The sequence below is a fragment of the Sinocyclocheilus anshuiensis genome, unplaced genomic scaffold (assembly GCF_001515605.1).
Source record: "Sinocyclocheilus anshuiensis isolate Anshui unplaced genomic scaffold, SAMN03320099.WGS_v1.1 scaffold2562, whole genome shotgun sequence".
NCBI lineage: Eukaryota > Metazoa > Chordata > Actinopteri > Cypriniformes > Cyprinidae > Sinocyclocheilus > Sinocyclocheilus anshuiensis.
Window position 1 is genome coordinate 62,085 of NW_015549777.1, and position 11,981 is coordinate 74,065.

The 11,981-nt window shown below is 36.9% G+C and overlaps 1 protein-coding gene across 4 annotated transcripts in view; it reads right to left on the reverse strand.

The window, feature by feature from the left end:
• The window catches only part of LOC107660851 (CASK interacting protein 2), a 66,188-nt gene that overhangs the window by 11,516 nt on the left and 42,691 nt on the right, over positions 1 to 11,981 (reverse strand). For 2 of the 4 annotated variants that reach the window (XM_016450275.1, XM_016450274.1), the window contains exons 11-16: positions 9,457 to 9,574; positions 7,526 to 7,696; positions 4,054 to 4,143; positions 3,536 to 3,672; positions 1,705 to 1,783; positions 288 to 373 (exon numbers count right to left, since the gene is read on the reverse strand). In XM_016450275.1, the coding sequence (XP_016305761.1) occupies positions 288 to 373; positions 1,705 to 1,783; positions 3,536 to 3,672; positions 4,054 to 4,143; positions 7,526 to 7,696; positions 9,457 to 9,574 (681 nt within the window). The remainder of the gene's footprint in view (positions 1 to 287; positions 374 to 1,704; positions 1,784 to 3,535; positions 3,673 to 4,053; positions 4,144 to 7,525; positions 7,697 to 9,456; positions 9,575 to 11,981) is intronic. The other 2 variants (XM_016450277.1, XM_016450276.1) reach the window with 2 other exon arrangements.

Genomic DNA, 11,981 nt, shown 5'->3' on the forward strand with positions numbered 1-11,981 from the left:
ATATTAATATAATAGTATAACTATTAATATTAATAAATAAATTATTAGTATTACTGAATAGTAATTTACCACCACTAATATTATTATTATTATTACCCTATATTTATTATCCAGTTTTGTGTAAACAGATTGGTATGATTTGCATGGAAATGAAAGGTCAAATCAAGCACATTGCATAAACAATTTTGCATGTGGCTGACAATGCAATATGCTACATGGTAAAAATAATATATACTGCAACAATAGCATGAGTAGTATGGTAATATGCAGTTCTGCCTTGGTCTTGCCTTGCCATCCAGAAGTTGCTGTGGGTGTATGACATGTTGTTCTCCAGGTCTGGAGCTGCTCAGTGGAATCCTCCGTCCAAGAGCACCTAAAGCACACACACATTTCTGTTGGTCAAGGACTCTGCTATTGCCTTAGGCTGTGGACTATGGAATCAGTGCAGTCTTTCATACATGTTATTGTACCTGCATGTTTATACCTTAGTGTGCTGAGGGAGTACATGTTTCAGAAGAAAAAAATTTTCTCCTGTTACCCGAGGCACGGTTTTTTCATCTTCATTAGTAATAGATCATACCAGAATAGCGCAATCACTGACACTTAGAAAAAGAGGATTTAAGACCTAAGGCTGTTTTGATGAGTGATTGTGTAAGTATGTGTTCATTTGAGAGACATGCATATACATTTCTTCCTTGATAACAAACAGTACTCCAAGGACGTGCTTGGCAAGAAACAAACATTTACAGTTATTAAATAATAAAAATACATATAATGATAACCCATTAACTTGTAACCAGGCATTAAGATTTTTTAAATGTCTGCAGTGGCAATAACACACATGTAAATATGCCCCCATTTAACTCACCTACAGAAAATAAGCTGGTTTTAGGAGAGTTTGTTGATCTCATGCTTATTTTTTAGATCCTCTCGAGTCAAAGACACTACAAAAAGCTCTCGTGTCCGTGTCACTGATAATCTTCTCTCCTTCTCAAATTCTCTTCTTTTCCTTGGAATTTCTGACTTACATACAACTTTGCCTCCGTCATTGCGTCCTTCCCTTCTAGTGAAATATGACACTGCACAGTATCTGTCTTTAAGTAAAAATGAGCAGGTATTTTAAGCTGCCTTGCTCATGTTTTTAAAGCGGTCTTGGGAAGGAACCTTTTTCTCCCTTTAAACTGTAGTAGATTTATGAAATACATAGCTATTTTTTAAGATTAATCAAACTAATGAATACACATGTCTGAGGTGATATTTGTCTTAAATGATTCTCTGAATGTCCTGTTCATAGAAAAGACACAAGTGGACATGCTCAAGGATATTAAAATATTATTTTAATAATAATATAAAATATAATATTTTATAATATAAATTATTATATAGTTATCTGAAGGACAGTGCATGAGTCTTTTTAATTTGAGAGCATTAAACTTTCAATGACTGCTTTTAAACTTTAATATACAGAGGCTTGTAAATGTATTTGGATACTTAAGGCACACTTAAGTACTGTATTAGATGTTTAATATATGATATTAAACCAATTAGCATCTACTGATGTCAGATATTTTTTTATTTTTTTTTTAGATATTATTAAATAATTAAAATGTTGAAATAAATTAAACAATAAAAGTTCTTAATTAATTTTAAGACATTCAGAAATTAAAATAAATTAAATTCATATATAACAGCTGAGGTTCTGACCTGAAAGAGGGTCCGTCTGTTTTGCGGGGTCAGGGGCCTGACTGCACTGTTCCACCAGTTCTCCAGCAGAGGGAGGCAGCTGCATGTGAGAAAACCACAGCACTGTCACATTTCACTCAACAGCTGTCTGGCAGAAATAGCTTAGAGACACCATTACTGCGTGTGAAAGACTTCACACAGAGAGTCTAATTACTACATATGAATATTAATTATAATTATCAGCAAGAACATAATATCTCTTTAATTTCACATGTTAGAGTCTCTGTCAGAGGTTTACAGACTCCATCATTGAGAATATTGGGGGTAACTCACAGCATGAGATCAACATTAGGTTCTCTATGGTAGTTTAAATGAATGCTGCAGTATGAGTAACCGTACGCTCAGCTGCATATAAAATGCAGAGTCTATTGTGTTATGTAATTAGGCAATACCAATGTGATGACTATATGAGCTCTAATTACTGTTCCTACTGAGCAAAATCCGTTTCTAGCACCGGACCCTTTGGCCAAATTTGGGGGTCAGAAAGTTTCTTTTTTCCCCTTTCTTTTTTTTCTTTAAAAAGTGAATACTTTTATTCAGCAAGGATGCATTATATTGATAAAAAGTGACAGTAAAGATATTTATACATTTTACAAAAACAAGATTTTTATTTAAAATAAATTATGTTCTTTTGAAGTTTCTATTCATCAAAGAATCCTAAAAAAAATATAAATATATCACGGTTTCCAAAAAAAAAAAAAGTTAAGCAGCACAACTGTTTTCAACCTTGAAATCTTTTTTGAGCACCAAATCAACATATTAGCATGATTTCTGAAGGATCATGTGACACTGAAGACTCGAAAATGCTACTGAAAATTAAGTTTTGCCATCACAGGAATAAATTAATATTATAAAATATATTTAAATAGAAGAGTTAATTTAAATTGTATTAATGTTACTGTTTTTACTGTATTTTGAACAAATAAATGCACCCTTTGTGAGAATTTGAAGTGAAGTGTGGCCAAGTATGGTGACCCATACTCGGAATTTGTGCTCTGCATTTAACCCATCCAAGTGCACACACACAGTAGTGAACACACACACACACACCGTGAACACATACCCGGAGCAGTGGGCAGCCATATTGCTGCAGCGTCCGGGGAGCAGTTGGGGTTTCGATGCCTTGCTCACAGGTCTCACCTCAGTCGTGGTATTGAGGGTGGAAGAGAGCGCTGGCTATTCACTCCCCCCACCGACAATTCCTACCGGACCAGAGACTCGAACCCGCAACCTTCGGGTTACAAGTCTGACTCTTGTGACTACTTTTATAGTGCAAACAGAAATATCTAAAATACCAATGACCTAATTTATCAATAATTTTTGTTAAATTATTTGTTTATTCTATATGTGTCATGTATTACAAATATTTAGGCTAATAATACCAGGATAATAGTCATTTAACATTGGTAAGTTCTCTAGAGCATTTTTCTGACTTGCTTTTTCAAGTTAACTTAAGAAAAATTCAAAATAACTTGTTTTTTCAAGATGACAAGAAAAATAAGATTTGGAGAAAATAAGGCAAAAATAATCATGCATGGCTTCTGTGAGCGTCTATATATAACAGTAATTATTCTTTCTCTTTTGTGCCTCTATGAACCATGAAATCTCTGTACTGTTCTAGGATGGGGTCGCTATCTTGTGAATTAATCAGTGCTGCATATTTCTCCGCACAGTTTTCTCACAGCTTCAGTTTCCTAATGAAAATCAATGGACATGCAGACGGAATCATAAAATCTCCAGGTTTTTTTTTTCTGGTTCAGCTTAACATTGGATGTGTGAGACTGAAGCCCACCTTGGTGGTGTCCTGGACAGCAGAAGGTGACTGATTGGGTCCATTGTGTGGAAAGTTTCCCTCAGTGCTCTGTCCACTGCCAGCACTGCGACTGCTGCCCATGCTGCCTGCACTGCCCACACTGTTCCTGTCACCTGCTGAAAGAAAGAGGAATAAACAAAGACAGGAGAAAGAAAATGAACAGTTGGTTAAATACTGCCTGTAAAAAACGACTGCTTTACTACACATTGGGCAACAAATGGGGTAAAGAATTTAGCAGCTATGATCTCTGAACTCCAGCAAGGTCTCTGTAGACAAGGGGAACGTGAAGGAGCACAAGGGCTAGTGCAAATTAAGCAATGTGAATGGCAAGCTGATGGTAGGCTGACAAACTTAGGACAAATATAGCCTAAAGGAACAGGAACCCTGTGAAACAGCTGGAAAAAAACTCAAATTGAGACAAAAGTCACTGGTGTGCAGGCTTTGGGACAGCCGTGGGGATGAGAAAACAGGGGCCTGGGGAAACGGACAACTCTTACCATTAAGAGAGGTCCTGAGGACCCAAATATCCTCTGGCTCTTTGGGACTAGCTGGCTTACACAGGGCACTGGGACTGTCGGGAATCGCACCTAGCAAACACAAACACTTTAAAGGGCCATGGGGGGAAACTCTAGGAGTCCAGATATACTTAAAGCGAAAGAACTGGGGCCTCATGTATAAAACTTTTATAAATCCGTCAGCGGAAGATTGTGCATACATGCATCTCCTCCCCAAAATCACCATATATGGAGCTTACAATGCCTAGTTTTACTATGCATAACCTCATCTGCATATCATTTCCATGCATATTCCCATCCACGTGACACCATGTTTAACACCGTCAAAGGTACAAGACATTAGGAGAATGACATGCGGACTAAAATGCAATTTGTACGGTACAATACATTGCTAAAAAATCATTCAATGTCCTTGTTTTCGAATAAATGTATCAAAATGAATGTAAAAACTAAATTGTATAAAATACTTCTCACAGAATCTTTTTAGAATAGAGTGGATCTCTTTCTTTTCCACTGGCCAAAGCAGTATATAATTGTTTTAAACAAATTAAATGCTTTAGGATATTTAAATAGCCTATAGTTGAATCAGAAATATGGTGTGTGTAAATAAGTGTACATAATTGTCTGACGCGGTGTCACTGACAAAATATTATTAAAAAGCAACATGCAAATCTTATCGTTTGCTTCAGATTCTATCCTTCAATCACAATGCTATTTTCATAATGTTCTGAATGTTCGCGAAATAAACACCTTCGTGCAGCCTTGGTTGTGCAGTAGGCTAATATATTCATACCTATTTAAACTTGCCAGTGGACTGTTCGACCACCGAATCCAGCAGTGTCTTCCACAATATCGAAGTAAGTGCGCATCGTTGATGTTCTTGCTAAAAAAATGTTCTTAAAATGAGATCTGCAATTTAAAGAAACATTATTGTGTGCCTAGCACTCCTCGCTGCCATTAAAACAGCATGCACCAAGAAAAGTGATCAAAAAACAGCGCATCCACTTCAAATATGTCTAAATATCTAAATTCATAAGTTTTTGTTTAACTTTTGAATAATGACTTTATGTAATGTCAATGCTTAACTCCATTAATGAGCAGAATATTTAATCTAAATGTGTATATTGAAAGGAAAAGAGAGTCTGAAATCATTAGGCTTCGCTATTATGCCAGTAAAAGAGTGCGCACACACGGTCTAGAGTACCCGTACGGTGCGCACATATTTACGCCAAGTTTATTTTTTAGAAATCTCAACATGTACGTGGAAAATTGCGTACGCACATTTCCATGCCCATTTTGTGCGTATGCAACGTTTATACATCAGGCCCCAGGTGTGATGACATTTCGTACAAAATCAGAACAAAACGAAGTTTGTTTGGAGCTCGACACAACTTGCCTAACCGAACTTATGAAGGTAGAATGACATCAAAAAGATTTGCATACGCAGGGTTATAAGTTAGTGCAAGACGAGCATTTGTGGTTAAAAAATTAGATCCAAATTTTTCTTTTTTAGAAAATGACATTTTTGCTAGATAAGACCCTTATTCCTCGGCTGGGATCGTGTAGAGCCCTTTGAAGCTGCACTGAAACTGCAATTTGGACCTTCAACCTGCCGCCATTGAAGTCCACTATATGGAGAAAATCCATGGAATGTTTTTCTCAAAAACCTTAATTATTTTCGACTGAAGAAAGAAAGACATTAACATCTTGGATGACATGGGGGTAGTAAATTGTCAGGAAATTTTTATTCTAGAAGTGAACTAATCCTTTAATACTGTAAAGCTGCTTGCTTTAAACCAATTTATTATATAAAGTGCTATATACATAAACAGGACTTGACTGGAGTGCGGAATTACAGAGCTGGTGTAATAATATCCACGTCGCTATGATCAGGTGCTTTCTTAACTTCTGTTTTCTCACCCCTCACATTTTTGTTGTGTGTTTGTTTACTTATAAAGAGGAAAGCAAAATTTACATATTCATCTAAATTGCGCTCTCAGCAGCGTGGGTAAACTGTAGTAAACTGCTGTTAAGGCATTTCGAACTTTATCTCCCAAAGCGAAAAACTGAAAAGTACTTCATCGTGAGTATATCACGTCCTTCACACAGACTGAAAAAAAAGATGGACGACGCGTCTCCTCCTTTCACTATAGAAAAGTGAAGCCAAAGCATCTCAGTATGGTTGCTGCCATCTTGAGTAAATGACGTCATTTGGAGCCCGAGTCTGCGCAGTAGTGTTGCGAGGTGGAGCCGCGGTATCAAACTCCTCAATCAACCATAACGACACGCCCCGTTTTTATTAGGGGTGCTCCGATTGATCGGCTACCGATCACTATCGGCCGATAATCATGGTGGGATGATTGATCGGCAGTCTCTAAAAAGGCCAATCTCACAAAAACCGATCTCAAGCTGATGATGCTGCCATGAGAGGTTTGGCACGACATGCAGCGGCACCGTCTCAGTCTCTGTCCGGCGCGGGTAAAATAATTATAAAGCTGAAGGTGAGGTACTCACCTTCATATTTCTTCATTAAATAACTTATAAAGTAATTTGAAAACCTTGTGTGAGACGTAATTTCACAAACAGCGTGAGTGAATCACCGCACGCGCTCTCACTCTTTCTCTCTCAAAATAGCAAATAGCTTAAAATCACCACATCGCGTCTGTCTATAAGCGAGCTGCACGCTGCACAGTTGACACAGGAATTGTTACTTGCACTATCGAGGCAGTGTCACATCGTCACTAAAGTTTATAGCGTGCACACTGCAGACGGTTGCGGTCCGGCAGTGCGTTCCAGGAGCAGTGCGTCTGCAGCAGAGCAGAGATCGTTTCCAGACCAAGTCTATTTTTGCTGCACTGCAAGCGCTGAATTAAAGTAACAGCGCATTATCGGTGATCAGCCTCAAAAACCCTGATCGGAGCGCCCCTAGTTTTTATAGCATCAAATTACTAGTTAAAATCAAACTTATCACAAAAAAAACAAAAAACAATTGAACATATATCAGCGTAATAACAACTACCTTAAATGACCAAAACCATCTTTCGGAAAACTGTATTGGAAGTGTAATTTATTTTTTTTATTTTGACTCAAGTCCCATTCGTTTACATGGAGAGGGCGGGGTTTATGACCTATACTGCAACCAGCCACCAGGGGGCGATCAAAGAGCCCGCAGCTTCACTTTTCAGGACGTGTGAGGCACACCCGGTCCTTTATGGCTAATGCAGATCAAAATAAACTTTTCACCAAGAATTACATAACTTTGGATTTGGGAAAACTTGGGAAAATTCTAAATGTAGCTACGATGGATTAAAGTACAGTTTATGTTGCTCACGTGGTAAGGTATAGAGGAGTTTTTTGCTTCCACAGATACTTGGATGGGCTCTTGAAGTGAGATTGTAAGTTTGTAGGTGTACGTACTTTGAATTCACCCCAATGAGTCTAATTCTCACACTACCTGGGTGCTGATCCAGCCCATTGTGGTGAGTCAGTACAGGACGTGTGGATGAGTATAAGGTGTAGGAGTCGTCAGTGTGAGAGGTGTGATGAGAACTGTGTGAGGACAGGGCTCTGGACAGAATGTGATGTCTCTGGATGGGTAGTGAGGCCTGCCGGGAGAGAACGCCCCCTATGGACACAATATGGAAACACAAATGAGGCGCCATGGACATAAATGAAACATCATCCTTGAGAAAGATGTTTCCATTAGGGACATGCTCTAAATAATATAAACTAATGGACGTTTATGAAAGTTTGGGGTCAGTACATTTTTTTTCTTGTATGTAGCAAGGAAGTATTTAATTGATCAAAAAGGACAGTAAAAACCATTTATTATGTTACAAAAGAGATCCATTTAAAACAAATGCTATTCTTTGGAGCTTTCTGTTCATTGGAGAATCTAGAAAAATATGTATAAAGATTTCCACAAAAATATTAAGCAGCACAAATATTTTCAACACTGATAATAATTAGAAATGTTTTTTTTTTTGAGCACCAAATAAACATATTAGAATGTTTGAAGGATCTTGTGACACCGAAGATTGGAGTAATGGCTGCTGAAAATTAAACTTTGGCATAACAGGAATAAATTACATTATACAATGTATTAAAACAAAACCGTTATTTTAAATCCTAATAATATTGGACATTATTACTGTTTTTACTGTATTTTTGATCAAATAAATGCACACTGAATAAGGCCGTGTGAAAAAAAAAAAAATGTAAAAAAAATCGTACCAAGCCCAAACTTTTGAATGGCAGTGTAAATATTAATTTATTTTATTATTTATTAAATAAATAATAAAATAAAAAGGTGAAACAAGAACATGACATCTCATCATTTACTCATTCTCATATTGTTCCATGTTATTTTATTTCAACTGTTTTTGTCAATACAATGAATTCCAGTGGGGTCCAAAACAATTGACACCCTCTAACTTTCATTGTATAAAAAAATAAACGGAGTGTTCCACAAAGAAAGTAGGCCACACAGGTTTAAAACGACATGAGGGTGAGTAAATGATGACAGCATCTAAATTTTTTTTCTCTTTAACATGAAAGACAAATCCCTTTTTTTCTTTCCATACATTAACTTCAAAAACTAAGATGAACCTGGGGAGGCTTTAACATCCTGATAAGATAATGCAGGTGGGAGAAACACCCCAGCACAATGAGTTAAGTGGTTGGGTCTTAATCTGGCTGTTTTGCCTCCATCATGTCTCTTCAGCAGTATTGAGGCAGAAGCTTAGAGCGGAGGCTAATTTCGTGTGAGCAGCAGGATGTTGACGCTGTGACATGACAGAGTGCTGAGTCTGCCTCTGCACTCGCTCTCACACACAGAAGAAATATACCAGGCTCATTTCAGGGAAAGATTTTCTGCTCAGGACCTAGCAATCTAAGGCAGGCTCCCCCTTTCATGGAGGCACAGGGCTCTAAAGCTAATCCGCCTGCCCCCAATATGTTCCTGTTAATCCCATTAGTGCGTGTCTGTGTGTGCCTTTATCAATGGACTACATGTCCACGTCTACAAGAATTTATGAGAACTGTGCTACTTTAGTATGCATTATTTTGATATGCATACTGTGGGATATAAAAAGTCAGAGAGTGCATTTAAAATCTGGGATTCAAATTCTATTTTAAGGCTAAAATATAGTTTTAGGATTTTGACAGATTTAGAACAAATGTTATTAAAAAATAATGTTCCACTACTTCTAAGTCAACTTGTGCTGCTGTCTTTAAAGCAAAACGGTGACATTTTTCCATTTTAATCTGCGCTCAAATTTTTATGCTGAAAAAAAATATATATATAAACTAATTTTGAATATGGACCATATATTTGTAGTAAATGCTTGTGTAAGTTGAAAAATAAAACAGAATTATTCAGTATACCTGATCTGCGACTAATGACCTCCACGATGGAGGGAGGGAAGAATCCCACACGGTCAGTGCCTCTCTGACTGTCATGGATGTGTCCTTTCCAACGTCCATCCATATGCTGCTCTAAGACCTGGAACAGACCAATAAGATCACAGGATATTCAGCTCTTTGAATGCTTACACATTTTATAATATTCATAACAGTCTTCTCTTCAATAGCTATTCAATAGCTATCGAGACTTTTTCGTTTATTATTGCGTGGAATAATTTCAATAATCTATGATTTAATTATAGCCCTCTGTGTACCCTACACTATTCAAAGCTGAACGACCTTTGTGTCATCTGGTTTTAAATAACAATCTTCTAACCTTTTTTTCTAACCTCATGGCCTAGCCTGTGATTGTTTCCTCATTTGGCTGCACAATGTGGTAAATTAAGTCAGTTGACATTCCACACATGGCAGAGAGGACCTGTGTAGCAAAGAAATTCAATCCATTTGACTGACATGAAATTGTGTTTCAAGAGGGCCTAGAAAAAGACACTAAGAATAAATTTGCGGTTTATGCGTAGCGGCTGTCTGAGTTGTTTTAAGAGTCTATTCACTAAAGGAAACATGCAAATTAGGTAATGGTGCAGACACGCACCTCACGTGATTGCAAGCCCAATGTGAAAGAGTAAATAAATAGACATGAAATATTGATTTAGCATCATTATATAACACTAAGTGCTTTTTTATTATATTTTATATACTATTATAGTGTTTATTAATATTTTGGATTAGCTTTTAATTTTTACATAGTTTTTATTTTAGTTTTTTTCCCCATGTAATTTTATTAGGTGTTTTGTAATTTGTGTGTGTGTGTGTGTGTGTGTGTGTGTATATATCTTATAAAATAATAATAAATAAAATTTCTTTGCTTAGAAGACATGATATGGTTTTTTAGAGATATAATATTTCAGCAAGTCTGCTTGATCAGTTACCAAAGAACAATGTTCAAATTATTCAAGAAAATACCATTTTCTTATCAAAGTGATAAAATGTTGTGTTGCAAAAATGAGTACACTCTCCTGAAAGTTACTAAATAAAAAAAAAATAAATAAAAAAAAAAAACTGGTGTAAGGTTAAGGCAAGTATTGATCAACAGGTAAGTATACTGTTAAAGGTAAGTAATTTCTTGATAATTAAGCGTTATATGGCCCACTGAATCATACTCAGACTTAATGCTGATAACAATGAAACCACTTGAGAGATAACTATCAGGAGATTTATTTCTTAGCATAAAAGAGGACAATGGTACAAAAGGAATACCAAATTATTGTTTTAAGTGTGAAAATATAGCACTTCTGGGAATCCATACTCTGGACTCATGAGACCAATTCAATCATTTCGGATCTAACTGCATCCAAAATGTTCTGGTGTTGTTAGAGGAGGAGTACAGAGAGAAGTGCCTGGTTCCCACAGTGATGTTCAGTGGTAGTAAAGCTCTTCTATAGGTATGTATGAGTGCTGAAGGTGTGAGGGAGTTGTACTTTATCAACGCTGTCATGAATTCACACACCACTGTGTGATGTAATACAAAAAACTGAAACTGAAGATGCTTCCCTCTTCTCATTCCCTGCATTGTTGGCCATTTTTTATAACATGACAATGAAGATATTAATTCTCCTGAGTTGAAAATCTTTCAGTGGACATGTATTTCACTCAATCTTAGTATATATGTATATATACGTATATACTAGGGGTGGAACGATACATGTATTCATACCGAACTGTCACGGCACGGGCATCTCGGTTTGGTGCATGAGGCCTTACAACAAATACAGGCAATTCACCCCCAATCCAGAAGGGGTAGCCCGCAGTAATGCAACGCTGTTTGATAACCGGCCGCCAGCAGAAGAACAGCGAATGCCATGAGTTGCGATAGCTTGTGCACTCAACTGTTTGCGAAATGGAGCTTCGTTCGTGTATCCTACCTCTCTCATTCGGCACAAATCCAAATATTCCATAATATTTCCATATTTGCGATGTAACTTATCTGAAAGCTAAACTATTATTTATTATGCAAATTATAGACTTTGTACTTCAGTCGCGTTCCAACGGTGACACAGAGGCGGGTGCGCTGATCTTTGGTTCACTGTATTTTATTTTGATAAAGTACCAACTGCGCTGTCAAGTTAGCAATGCTGGAACTGATGGATGTGTGTGTGTGTGTGCTCGCCGGCGCGATCACTTCAACTGTTTCCTTAAACCAGCAGAATCAACTTTAAACACTTATTGTCTTATTAATAATGCATCAATGTATAAAGGTCTGCTTTTATTTGTGTACACTCACGATGAAAACAAAACATTGTGCTTTTGTAAAATAAAGAAAACAAATAGTATGTCACTTTCTGCCATTTGAGTTTCCTTTCTGAGAAAACAAATTAAGCCTGTCACAAAAATGAACTGAAACTCAGCGTATATATAGGCTACATTACGTGTCGAACTGTTTTTTTCTCTTGTTTATCTGTAAACTAAATCAAATATATTTCAAGAAT